A 13,926-nucleotide genomic window follows, 5' to 3' on the forward strand; every position below is an offset into this window, starting at 1 on the left:
TAGTTAAATTTTAACTAAAATAGCTAAAGAGTCATTTTGGCTAGCCACTTTTGAAATACATCTGCATCAGTGCTCTCTATTTTCGCTAATTTTGAATTTATATTATTTTTTAAATGAAGATTAAATAATTTAAATATATTTATAAATTACGTTAAGTAACTCAAAATGAATGTTTTAAATTATAAAGAGCCTCATCTCGCTCTAGTCTGGTGTAGCTACTAAGAGCATCTTTAGCAGACTCTATATCTTGACTTCTTAGCTATTTTGCAGAGTACGTTTAGCTTTTTATCTATTTTAGCAGCTGCACCAGACTCCTAAAGTGGATGTCCATTATAACTTTTAGCTATCTCGCTAAATATAGAGATCGAGATGAGGGTTTCTATAATTTAGGCCTCGTTTGGTTCGCGGAATGGAAAGGTTGGGAAGGGAAACTTTTTCCTTTCCTGTGTTTGGCAAACCCAAGGAAAGAAACAACTTTCCTAGATGAAGGGAAAATAAGGGGGGAAATGGATCCTCCCACACCCCATGGGATTCATTTTCCCTCATTCTTTCCCTACATTAATTACTTACTCTAAAAATTAATTTAATGGTTATTATTACCAAATTATCCAAGAAACTTTTTAAATCTTGAATTGTTTATGTTTTGATAATAAGGATATTATTGAAAAATTGATGTTACCTACTTTCCTACTCATGCATAAACCAAACATTGGAAATGAAAGTAAAATACATTTTCCGATTACTTTCCCGGCGTTGCCAAACCGTGGTAGGGAAACTAGTGGGAAATTTACTTTCCCATGCTCATGGGAAATACCAAGGAACCAATTTCCTTTCCGGCAAGCAAATGGGGCCTTAAAAACATTCTTTTTCAGTTATTTTATGTAATTTATAAATACATTTAAACTATTTAATCTTCATTCAAAAAACAATATAAATTCAAAACTAGTTAAATTAGAGACTACTAATGCAGACGTATTTCTAAAGTGGCTAGCCAAAATGACTTTTTAGTTACTTTGGCTAAAATTTGACTCAAAAATGGCTAGCATTTGGTAAAGATGCTCTAAAATATCTAAAAAGCTAAACATGCTCTCCAAAATAGCTAAGAAGCCAAAATAGAGTCTGCTAAAGATGCTCTTATTTGTTAGTAACTCATTTCTGCAGTCTTAGGTGAGTGATTATGTGTAACTACGATTCTATTATTAATATATTATGAACCTAATATTGAAAAGGTCATAATATTGAAAATTTCAACCTAATTAGAAAAGAAAAACGATGATAAATTTCAACCTAATATTGAAAAGGTCAAAAGATTATTAGAGCAATTCACATTCCCAATTATCTTTTGTGAAAATGAGACGCCATCTTGGTTTCACCCTCAATTCCAATATGACCTCGTTGTAACTCCATAGTTTTAATGAAATTCAGGTCAATTATTGAAAAAGAATTACAGTTCAAAGCCAATTCAAAATTGTGTTTGTGCAAGAAAATAATTACTGCAATGTAGAACATGCCTGTTCTTTCCCTTTACCGTTACCATTACCCTATTCAAACCCCTACAAACCAATTTGCAATTTTACAAGGCAAAATTAGGCCTCTACTTAAAAGTCTCCCCCCTCTCATTAATCTGCCATTAATTAAAATAGAATCATAAGGTTCCTGCAATTTCACTCCAACAACCAAAGCCCAAGGTTGACAGTCATTTTCCATTTAGAAGCCCCGTTCTGTCAAAGACTCATACTTCAAACTCCAAAGTCTCATTTGTTAGTTCTTGTTCTACTAAGAACAACCTCATGTGGAGGCAAAGCCAAGCAAACACCAAACACAAAACATCCCCTTCACATTTGATATCATACTATATTTTTTTATTTTATGTAGTTTTATTAATTTTCTTCTCCTCTAGCTCCCTCAACTTCCCTCCTTCAAAACCAAGCCAAACCCCCAGGCCAGAAAAGCAAACAACATCAGTCTCATGTCTCTTTCTTCTTAACAACCCCCCATCCTCTTCAAATTTCTGTAAGAATTACATATAATATAATCCCATAACACCCTTGCTATCTCTATAGCCCAAAAACTAAGCAAGGTTAGGTAACAGACAGCTACCTTAATAAGCACCATTCAAAACCATTCCTTTTACAGCATACCCCCCTTCCATGGATTCTTGCACTTCTTTGGGTGATTGAAATTGCCACACCATACAGAAAAGGAGCAAGGAAAGCTCTGGCTGTGCTGGCTGGGTTTCGATTTGATTGGTACAAAATGCAGCTTCATATATCACCCAGCTTGAGGCATGTGACAGTTTTCCCAGGGAAGGAAGTTAGAGAATTCATCAAGGTGAAAGTCGGGTCGAGACGGCTTTCGTATCGGATGCTCTTCTATTCCATTCTCTTCTTCACATTCATTCTCAGGTTTGTGTTTGTCATGACAGCAGTGGACACCATTGATGGAGAAACCAGGTGCTCTACAATAGGTATGTGCATATAGATTAATCTAGTTAAGCCCATTAGTGCTAGCTATTAGTTTCATTCGCCACACGCAAACACCCACACAACTAAATTAGTTGGAAATCCAAGAACTAGATAGCATTGGTTTCAGGGCTTGAAGAATAATGCATGTGTTTCTGCAGGAATTGTGATAGCAAGTCAAATAAACTTTTTTGAACAGAAGCAAGTCAAATAAACTTCAAACTCCAATAAACTTGTTGAGTTCTATATACGAAAAAAGGGGGTATAGGTTATCAGTGGGTGAATTCTTTTTTAAAATGCTATATGGTTCGTATTGATTGAAGATCTAGTCATCTAGCAACATACATAACATAGCTCGAAGTATTTGAGAAGGTTTTAATGTAATTAATTTTTAGCTTTGTGTGGTAAAACAAATTAGTTAGTCTTGTATATAAGAAAGTTGCAAGGAGCAAGAATTGTAGGTAATAAGATATTTGGAACTTATCTATATTGTTCAACAAAAAGTTTGAAACATTGTTCAAAGCACTTGGTTAGTATCTAGGATTTATATAAAAAGCATTGTCTCTTCTATCTTGAAGATATCAATTGCAGGCTAAGACTAGTATAATAAAACTTGACGATTAAACCCCATTGGCCGGATCATTTTAGCAGCAAAAATTGTCATGTACTAGGTAAATTAACTATTATGAAAAACAAAGGTTCTCACAACTAGTAGAGGAACTAATCACCTTGTTTTCTTATGGAATCCAACTCATGTGCTATCCAATCTACTGGGTGTTGCTAATTAACTAAAATTTGTGATATATGTAAAATAGATGTTAGGTGTTAGGTTAATTCACCCCTAATTATTTAATGGGATTGATAAAGCTCTTCTTTTTTTTTTTTTTTTTTTTTTTTTTTGTGGGTTGGAGCTCAAAGCTCCTTTGAGAATATGATACATGTACTTGATTGCAACATCAGAAAGTATCCCACAGGGAAATTTGATTTGTAAGCCATAAAATGTGAACCATGTGGATACCATAGGACAACAACCTGCCCTGTTTTTTTTTTATTATATGGCTAAGTTTGGTACTTATTCTAATCCCTTTTTACAAAAAAGCAACTGTATACTATTCTCTGGTTGAGTATTGTGTTGTCAAATTGTTTGTTTTGATGACATTGTGTGGTCAAATTGTTGATTAGCAACATTTCTGACCAATTGAAATACATTTGAATGTGGATCTTGGCGGTCAAGTAAAATTTGTAGTGTTAGAGTTGTTAACTTATAGCAAGTATTACGGTCACACTCAAAGTGAAAATTTGGATCCACCTCTCGACCTCCTTTATAATAAAAAAGATTATGTGGTTTTAATGAAAATAATAAAGCATTTACTCTGAATTGTCTTCATTCTATTTTGTGTCATGTACTTTTATCACTATATATAGTTATTGATATAGTTCTACTATTCAAATGGTAGGTTGCTTGGGGAAAAAACTAGGACCAAGGATTTTGGGAAGAAGGCTTGAATCAAGTGTAATCTCCTCATCCTTACCTCTGCTTAAAGATGCTATTTTATCACTTGATTTTGTTTATACTGTCGTTGTACTAAACCAATACCAGTTTGTTCCCTAATTGAAATTTGTTTTTAAATTCTGAAAGGTCCCAGAAGTTGTTTACCAAGTATTAGAAGAACCCATTGGCAAAGATGAATTACAAGGAAGATCTGATATTCCCCAGTCCCTAGATGAGTTTATGACTGAGATAAAGGACAGCAACGTCATAGACGCAAGGACTTTTGCTGTCAAGCTCAGAGAGATGGTATTGCTTTTCCATATTTTTTTCATTGAAAACTAACATGTTACTGACATTGCCACCTTTAAGAAATTTCAGATGCTTAATTCTTGTTAACTGAAACAAAGAACCAATGAATAAACATCACATCAGTTAAAGATCCATAGAAGAAAACTATGATCTGGTTTAACAGTATTTATATGTCTGGTAAAAGTGAAAGAGTATTATTTCAGGTCACACTACTTGAGGAAAGAACCAGAAACGCGAAAATCCAAGAGTATTTGTACAGGCATGTAGCATCAAGCAGCATACCTAAACAGCTTCACTGCCTAGCCTTGAGGTTGGCCAACGAACACTCAACCAATGCAGCCGCTCGTCTCCAGCTCCCGTCTGCTGAATTTGTCCCTGCCCTTGTCGATAACTCCTTCTTCCACTTTGTCCTCGCCTCAGACAATGTCCTTGCCGCTTCTGTTGTTGCCACTTCCCTGGTCCAAAACTCATTGCGCCCTCACAAAGTTGTCCTCCACATAATCACAGACAGGAAGACATACTGTCCAATGCAAGCATGGTTTTCATTGCATCCTTTATCCCCTGCGATTATTGAGGTCAAGGCATTACACCATTTTGATTGGTTTTCAAAGGGAAAGGTGCCAGTGTTGGAAGCAATGGAGAAAGATCAAAAAGTGAGATCACAGTTCAGAGGAGGGTCATCAGCCATTGTGGCAAACAATACTGATAAGCCTAATGTCATTGCAGCAAAGTTGCAGGCACTTAGTCCCAAGTATAATTCAATCATGAATCATATCAGAATACATCTACCAGAGGTATGATTCTAAACCATGATTAATAAACATTTGAGTGCTCCAAATGCTTCCATAATCCTATTTCACCTAGACTATTGCTCAAATAAAGTACAAAAAGTACCTTCTCACTCTGCATTTTGCTTATTTGTGTGTTCTATGCAGATGTTTCCAAGTCTCAACAAGGTTGTGTTCCTGGATGATGACGTAGTAGTTCAGACTGATCTTTCCCCACTGTGGGATATTGATATGAATGGAAAGGTCAACGGAGCGGTTGAAACATGCAGGGGAAAAGATAAATTTGTTATGTCGAAGAAGTTTAAGAGCTACCTCAACTTCTCCCATCCTTTGATATCGAACAACTTCGACCCCAATACATGTGCATGGGCTTATGGCATGAACATATTCGATCTAGAGGCTTGGAGGAAAACTAACATAAGCCGTACATATCACTATTGGATTGAACAGGTGAGCTCTGCTACATATCATACTTATATCATTGACTTGAAGCAAAATACTCATACTTTTACATTCTAAATTATACTAAGAAGTGCCTTTATGCAGAACTTGAAATCAGACCTGAGTTTGTGGCAGCTAGGAACATTACCCCCTGGCCTAATAGCATTCCATGGCCATGTCCATGTTATTGATCCTTTTTGGCACATGTTGGGATTTGGATATCAGGAAAACATAAGTTCTGCCGATGCCAAGAGTGCAGGTGTCATCCATTTTAATGGGAGGGCAAAGCCGTGGTTAGAGATTGCATTTCCCAATCTTCGGCCACTTTGGGCAAAGTATATAGACTTCTCCGATAAATTCATCAAGGGCTGTCATATTAGGGCATCTTAGTTTGGATTTCGAGGGTGACATTGATCATAAAGAGTGTGTTGTATACGAGGAAAAAGGAAAATGATAGAGTTCTTCCCAAATTCAAGGCTTTCAGAGTTTACAATGCAGGAGGATTCAGCACCAGCTTCTTTCGCTGAACTCTCTTCTCTCAGTGGACATTCCTTAACCTATCCTTCTGTATTCTTTATCCTTTCCTTTTCTTTTTCACTGGTTAGAAATTTCAACCATAAATTTTGTTAAATAACAAGATGTAATTATGTACCTATTACATGCATTCAAATCCAAGACGTACCATGAAGAGTTTAAGATTCACCGAGTCACTGAGAATTACAAGCTCGATCAAGAGCATTAGGTTTCCAAACAATTAACCAAAACTCAAACTAAAGGACAGATAAGATACCAAATTTGACAGTATGTAAACAGGTCAGTAAGAGTGCAACTGCATTCATTCTCACATCTCATAATAAACTTGGTGTGCATTCAAAGAAAAGACTAAGGCAAAAACTGTCATTAAACTCACACTTACTTCTTTCCCGTTACATTTGACACCAAATCCTTAAAGAACTTCACGGATTTGGTAACAGGCGAATTCATGGCCATCAAATTATACAACACATACTCAACTTCAGCAATCGAAGGCCTCGACTTAAACGTCGAAACCACCTTCAATTCCCCTTGTTCTTCTTCAACAAGAACCGCCCACTTCTTACCGCTCACAACCCCATTTCTCACACACTTGAAAATCACCCCATTTCTTTTACTCAAAAGCCCTTTCACCTCCAAACCCATAAACGAAAAAATGACCTCAAACGAACCCACAAATCCACTCAGCTCGCCAAACTCGGCCTCTTCCTCAAACCCCCACTTGGGGTTGAAAATAACCACCGGCCTCGGGTACAACAAATCCACAACGGTTTTCATAACCGCCACTTGGGATGGTTCTGGCGCCAAAAACACCACCACGTCAGCGTTGTTTGAAATTCTGGTATTACCGTTGGCCACTGAAGGAATGTCCAAATGCTCAACTTGGCTTGATGGGGAGGACTTGAAGGCTTTAAGTGCCGATTCTGTGGAGGTGATATCGGGCCATAGGATCACGGTGTTGACTGGGGAGCCTTTTCTTTTGATGGGGAGGTCTCGGAAGAACTGGAGGGCGAGTTGGGATAGGGACTCGGGGGAGTCGTCGGCGACCGGGATTTCGATACGGAATCGGGGCTGTTTGAGCTTCTTGAGCTTGCTGGTGAGTCTGAGGTTGTTGAGGGGCTTCTCTAAGGTGGTTGAGAGACATGTTTTGGCTTGTTGGATGGCTGCTTCTTTTGAGTTTGGTGGGGTGGGGGAGGAGAGCTGGGAGCAGAGTAGTGGGGATAGAGAGGGAGTTTTGGATTTGTTGAGGAGAGTTGAGAGTTGGGAGTGGTGGTGTGTGGGAAATTGAAGAGAGGGGGAGGAGAGGGTTTTGGTGAGTGAAAATGGGGTTGCTGGGTTTGGTGTTCTGATGGTTTTTGTATGAATTCTGAGAAGATTGGATGCCATTTGAGAGATTCAACAGAGTAGAAAGGAGCTGAAAGAGAACCCAAGTAATTGGCAGATACACTAAAAGATAAGGTTTCTTGGCAGGTTGTAAGCCTCAAAAACACCACTTCACTTGTTTTAACTGTTCTAGTCTGAAGTTTCTACCACAAGTGTAATATTAGATTATTAGTGTTACACTGGTATGAGTTCGGGCATGCGACGGATGAGCTCCAAAACCTCGGTTATTTGTAAAACCAACACTAAGAAATTACCAGCCCAAATTTTACAATTTGTAAAACCAACACTCTGAAAGTCCCCATCCGAATCTTGCTTATGTATGATGACCGAGGTTTACTACGTAGAATTCTAGAGTAGATTAAAAAAAAAAAAAAAAGTAGAGTTGGTCATTGGACCGTCGTGAATCACATTAGGCACGCATTGTAATTTAATTTAGGATTTGAAGCTTGCACAACAACATAAATCCAAAAGTATTATACTGCTGTTGGTGTTGGAAAGTTCCAAGTGAACCTATCTTTACAAATCCGCAAAGCACACAGCTGACAAAGGCAGCCCGCCTATTTTGTACAAAACACATTCAAAGTGCTCAATTCCTTTGTCTAGAACCATACCCAAGTCCACATAGCTATGACTAGGTTGGGACGGTGACGGCGCAACCCATCTCCGTCCATCCCAAAAGAAAATGGTAGTAACAAGTTGCCAGATTAACTTATTACCATTTACAAGTGAATACCAGCATTAATTCATAGAAGTTCCCAAGTTGGAGATACATAGTCAAGTCACCCACCAAATTCAGTTAGACAGTAAAAACTTAAAAACAAGACACGACACAAGGACAATGACAAGACAATACACTTGTTTGGGATAAAATGATATCCCAAATTGCCTGTATCAATAACCAGTTGGCGACTTAAGCAACTGGTGGGCGGAGTACATGATCCTGGGATGTATCCACTGCAGCAGGTGGCATGAACTGCCACATGGCAACCCCAGGGTAACCAATGAAAGGCACCATCTTGTTGCCATGGGCTTGGCCTTGAGCAGCAAATGCAGCAGGAATTGCAGGAGGGGCTGGCATGAAGCTCGGCTGTGCAGTCATTGCCTTCAGTTGCTGCTCCAACTTCTCTTTCTCTGATTTCAGCCTCTGCTTCTCATCACGAAGTTCAGTCTTCTCTGTCTACACATGTGGACAAATAGTTTTGCAAAATTTAGAATGCAACTTCTGACAAGCAACTGTCCTAAAACTTGCAATCAAAATAAACAAAGGTTTACCTTCAATTCCTTGATCTTCTCCTGGAGGCTTGAATTTGAGTCCTTCAACTTCTGGGCTTCACCACGTAACTGATTCACCATTCGGACAGCATCAATCAAAATAGCAGCCTTGTCCGTCTTGGGTGGCCTTCCAGGCTCCAATATAGAGCCCAATTCCAGAAACCTATAATCAATTCATATCAAGCATAAAACAAGAATGCTTTATAGAGAGTACGGAAAAGGGAGAGGAACAGGCAAAGAGAGATACAGAAAGAGGGAGAAAACAAAAAACAGTACTTGTCGTTCAGCCTATCCCTCCGCAACTTCTCCCTACATGCCTTGGAGCTACATGCACTGGATGATTCAGATCTAACCCTGCAAGAGAACAAATGCAACAGATATAGGAAGACAGCTACATTAAGATTGAATAGAAAAAACTTACTAATTTTAATCAGCTCAATTTTGTGACACTACTATGGAAATAATTTCAAAACATGAAACAACATGAAATATTGTATGTCGGGATTTCTTTAACATCAAATGAACAAAAATTTAACCAACATAGAATTGACATAAAAACTGGCCCTAAGTTGATATGAAAATTGACACAAAATATCTGAATAATTAAAACGTGACCCTCTCAAACTAAAGCACATGTATCACTTGTTTTGTGTTATTGGGTTGGTTTTGTCACTTTTGCTTCTTGTTGCATTTGTGTCATGTCCTCGAAAACAAATATCGCCAATTTCAATAATCCACATGGACTTGATAAGCAAACATTTGATATTGCTTTGGGAGTTCAATAATGATGGATGATGATGGCAAATAAGCATGCTTGTTAGTGATTAAAGATCTCATCATAAAATTTAGAAACCTATGGTTGGTGTGAAACAAACTAATCACCTAGTTTATAAGCAGCATAGGCATTCAGAACATAGCCAAATAAGTACATACCTCTTTTTTGAGCCAGATTCCTTGAGTCCCTCTACATCCCCCAATGAGCCATCAAGTTCAACACTATGAAACAGACCATCACACCACAAAATGATAAAATGAGTAGCAGCCACAACATGACCCAACTTTTTTTAAGAGTGGATTAAGTGTACAAACACTTGTGACAAGTTTGACAAAGTAAACTTGATGCACAGCAAAAAGATGGTAATACGAACACCCAAAATCTTGCTCTAATATTTCTCTTCTCCAACATAAATTAGACCACAACTTTTCTCTTTACCCTAATAGATGCTTACCTTGAATCCAAAACATAGCCCATCAACACTAAATGTTTCGAACACAGTCACTCAAAATTGGTCCTGAATTCCATGTTAAAACACTTCCAAATCTATTTCAACTCTAATAGCAAGGAAAGTCATCAATAAAATGAAACTATACCATTTACCTTCTTAAGCAAGTGCAAGATAAAAGGATGGATGGACATATGTTAGAATGCATGTATGAATATATCCATATGTGTATCATAGCTATAAGAACTGACTGTTTTCCACCCCTTCAAACTAACAATCCCCACCATCAAATCACTTTCTTCTTTCAATAGGCCTATGTGACTCTGCGATTCTAACCCACTCATGATACCTACCAGGCTTATTGCTACAGTTGAAGTGGGATTGGGGGATTTCTTGGTATCAAAGAAAACTCTTGCTAATATCTTCTACGATGTGCAGCACTACAACTAACAGATGTGCACCACCCAGTGTAACAGACAAAACAAAGTCTCAAATCTCAATCTGAACCCCGGAACAGACGAAGTGATAGATCTAACTAGAAGGGTCAATTTTTCCAAATTGGATTATTTCCACTATCAGAAAAACTACAGTAAAAAGGTGCTACAGTGCTCTACCAAGAAAATGTCCAACAAAATTAAGTACTTCAGATAAAGCATTTCAACCCACCAACAAAGCAAGCCAAACTTAAGCCATTGATCAATAACCAGCTACAACTAAACACATTTCCAACCCCTAAACAGACCCAATTAACTAAATCCTCATAACCACCCTCAAAGCCCCAATCAATAGGAAATAAGACCAAAAAAAAAGGCTCAAATTCACCAATTTCAACCACTCAATTCCAACACATGAACCACAAAAATTACAAAGCACCCGATTCTTCTAATACCCAAAAACAAAAGCCAAACTGGAAAAGCAGAAAACCCTAATTCAGTCCCAATTATACACACAGAGCAAAACTAATTAATTACTCAGCTAAACAATAGACTGCGGATTTTTCCCACATAGGATTGTTTCCACTATCAGAAACATAGCTACAGTAAAAAGTGTCCTACAATGCCCTACCAAGAAAAATGTCCAACATAATTTTGAGTACTTGAGATACAAAATTTCAACCTACCAACAAAATTTTGAGTACTCAAGTCCCCTAGCACACATTTCCAAGCCCTAAACACACCCAATCACCCTAAACTCCCAAATCCTCGATCAATATAAAAAGGCTCGAATCAACCAAATTCAACCCCTCAATTTGAACACAGGAACCACGAAAACCACAAAGCACCCAATTCTTCCGATACCCAAAAAAAAAAAAAAAAAAACCCTAATTGGGTTCCGATTACAAACACAGAGCGCATGCAACTAATTATGAATGAGTCAAAGAACGGAAATAGCGAAGTACCTGACGCTAGAGGAGCCGGGGATGTTGGGCTGAACGGGCCAGTTGAAGGCGGAGGAGGAGACGGGGAAGTTGGCGTCGTCCATGAGACCGTAATCGTAGAGCCAGTTCGTGTTTTCCGGGGAGACCATCGCGCCGGAGGGGTTTTCCGGCAAGAGGGGGGGGGGGGTGGATTAGGAGTTTAGGGAAAGCAAACAAGGGTGGTAAATATGGAGTTGAGTGGGTTGGTAATATTGTGTGCCAAGGGGGGAAGAATCTGTGAGGGCTGATTTTGATGATGATGATGATGATGATGATGATGTGGGATTGGATTGGATTGGATTTGGTGGCGCAGGTGTCCTCTCTGTCGTTCTTTCACGCTAATAGTATATACCTTCGCTACAGTTTTGAAGGAACTTGGGCCTGGGCTTCTGGTAGAACGAAGCCCAAAGCATACTACGGTCACTTGCGCCAACAGAAAAAGGGGATTTTACTCTGTCGAAACATTAACGTACGCTTGCGCAACACGTGTGAAAATTGCGTTGCTGATTGTGTTTTAGAGTACAGGAGGGTCGCAAAAATTGACTGATTTTGAATATTCAGGGCGGCTGAAGTGAAAATGTAAATGTGTAACAAATTAATAGGAAGGTAAAAGGGTAGCAATTGATTGACGATTGTGTCAAAAGAAAAAGTATTGACATTGTTAAATATGATTCTTCACTTGCGGTGAACTTGATTAGAGGGTAGTGTGATTATAGTCATCCTCTTTCATTGTTTTGTTATAACTTATAATATTACAAAGTTCCAATGTCGGGAAGTTAGAATTGTTAGATTATCAATATTTATGGAGAATATAATATTATTGTCATTTGTCACTGAACTAACTCACATGGACATACTTTGGATATTGAATCAAAAATATGACTGTTGAGGCCAAACTTGCTTGTTAATTTGTTTTTTTTTTTTTTTTTTTTTAAGAATACTGAAACTTGTCCAGTTGTCCTTAAGGGCTTAAAGCAAACGAGCCAAATAGCCCAAAAAATCTGAGGCATCTGAGGCCCAAGATACAAAGAAGCAAAGAAGCAATGGAGGGTTTAGGGTTAAGGGGGGTGTATTGTATATAGAATTAGTGGAACTTTTAAAGAAATCTATGGAATTTAAAAGTCTGGGTGTATTCAATATAGACTTTTAGCAGTCCATGAAAGTCTTGAGGTATTCAATTAGGATTTTTAAAGACTTCATGAATTCCACCAAAATCTATGGGTATTCAATTAGGACTTTTTAAAATGAATAAAAATACAGAGGTATTCAAAATATCATTCATACTTATGGAATTAGAAAATCATGGATAATCATGGACTTTGTAGTGTTAACTATACATACCAAATTCCAATAATTTTCCAGTCTTCAGACCAAAGATTTGAAAAAGTCTATCAAAGTTTCCTCTTAAAAAAAAAAAAAAAAGGCCTATCAAAGTTCTTATCTCTACGCACGAAGAAGTTGGTCCTTCATCATCTCTCTTTCTTAATTTTTTGTCTTTTCTCTAATCTTTTATGATATCAACGTTTTTTGATACCCAACATGTTCATTGTAGTTGTTGAATGTGATTTTTTTTTTTTTTTTTTCAATTGTGATACTTCGAACCCTAATAGCAATAAAAATGATTTATGAAACCTTAAAACCCAAATATTGTGGTCTACCCCTAAGACCTTGAACAGTGTTGCTATGGCATACTAAATTTTATCTTATTAATTAATTATTCTCATTAATTTGAATTTATATTATGGTTCAAAGAAAGGTTGAACAATTGAATTTCAATTGATTGATTATAGATCAAGACAGTGACCAATATTACTACAATATATGTTAATCGGCGAAAACAAAATTGATGAGAATAATTAACCATAAACATCAAGTGATCTATATTGTATATTTATGTTGTTGGGAGATTAGGAATGAGAACAAACTCACTAGACAGACTAACAATCATTCATTTGAGTCAATTTCAATTAGAAGATACTTCAGCATTGAAGAGCCAACGAGTTATTATCTTGTTTTGTGTTTGGGCTGCATTTGTTTTGTTTTTTGTTTTTTGTTTTTATATTTTGTACATGCTAGGAAATCTGTAGAAGTCATTCATAATAAAGTATATAGATTTTCATGAATCAATAAAAGTCTGTTGCTAAAATCAATGGTTTTAAGAAATCCATAACAGTCTATCAACTTTTTAAAGAGTCTGTGGACTTTTCAAAAAGTTTGTCATTTAAAAAAAGTCCGCACAAATCCAAATACAATACACCCCCCTAAATAAAATAGAAATTCGATTTCACCCTAGCTAGCTACCAATCCCTTGTTAGCGTGAGTTGTTAGCAAAATGCAAGGAACCACACAACATGGAAAATGAACCACAAAACATGGAAAAGCATGTCGGCATGTTATGTGGACCTTTATCAGATTTGTCTCTTAGGATCAGTGTATATATATTTACATCTTCTGTGTAAGAATAGGTAATTTAGTTTTGTATACCATCTTCTTCTGTTAAACATCAATACAAACTATTCATTCTCTCATTCAAGTTGACTTGGTATCAGAGCATCGATCCGAGAGGATCTTCCTTGCATCAACGTCCGTCCAAGAACGATCTGAC

General features: G+C 37.3%; 3 protein-coding genes across 3 annotated transcripts; 1 reads left to right on the forward strand and 2 right to left on the reverse strand.

Moving 5' to 3' along the window:
* The first annotated feature begins 1,929 nt into the window (after positions 1-1,929).
* Positions 1,930-6,145, forward strand: LOC133734655 (probable galacturonosyltransferase 12). The gene is made up of 6 exons (XM_062162267.1): positions 1,930-2,467; positions 3,920-3,975; positions 4,102-4,260; positions 4,467-5,057; positions 5,199-5,501; positions 5,598-6,145. The coding sequence occupies exons 1-6, from the start codon at positions 2,257-2,259 to the stop codon at positions 5,880-5,882; spliced, it is 1,605 nt and encodes a 534-aa protein (XP_062018251.1). The 5' UTR covers positions 1,930-2,256; the 3' UTR covers positions 5,883-6,145.
* On the reverse strand, positions 4,721-7,486 carry LOC133734656 (uncharacterized). The gene is made up of 2 exons (XM_062162268.1): positions 6,409-7,486; positions 4,721-4,824 (listed from the first exon to the last, which is right to left on the reverse strand). The coding sequence occupies exons 1-2, from the start codon at positions 7,410-7,412 to the stop codon at positions 4,818-4,820; spliced, it is 1,011 nt and encodes a 336-aa protein (XP_062018252.1). The 5' UTR covers positions 7,413-7,486; the 3' UTR covers positions 4,721-4,817.
* Positions 7,487-8,092: 606 nt separating this feature from the next.
* LOC133734657 (transcription factor ILR3) lies at positions 8,093-11,616 on the reverse strand. The gene is made up of 5 exons (XM_062162269.1): positions 11,304-11,616; positions 9,615-9,677; positions 8,958-9,035; positions 8,682-8,844; positions 8,093-8,586 (listed from the first exon to the last, which is right to left on the reverse strand). The coding sequence occupies exons 1-5, from the start codon at positions 11,429-11,431 to the stop codon at positions 8,320-8,322; spliced, it is 699 nt and encodes a 232-aa protein (XP_062018253.1). The 5' UTR covers positions 11,432-11,616; the 3' UTR covers positions 8,093-8,319.
* Between the last annotated feature and the right edge of the window lie 2,310 nt (positions 11,617-13,926).

The sequence above is a fragment of the Rosa rugosa genome, chromosome 2 (assembly GCF_958449725.1).
Source record: "Rosa rugosa chromosome 2, drRosRugo1.1, whole genome shotgun sequence".
Taxonomy (NCBI): domain Eukaryota; kingdom Viridiplantae; phylum Streptophyta; class Magnoliopsida; order Rosales; family Rosaceae; genus Rosa; species Rosa rugosa.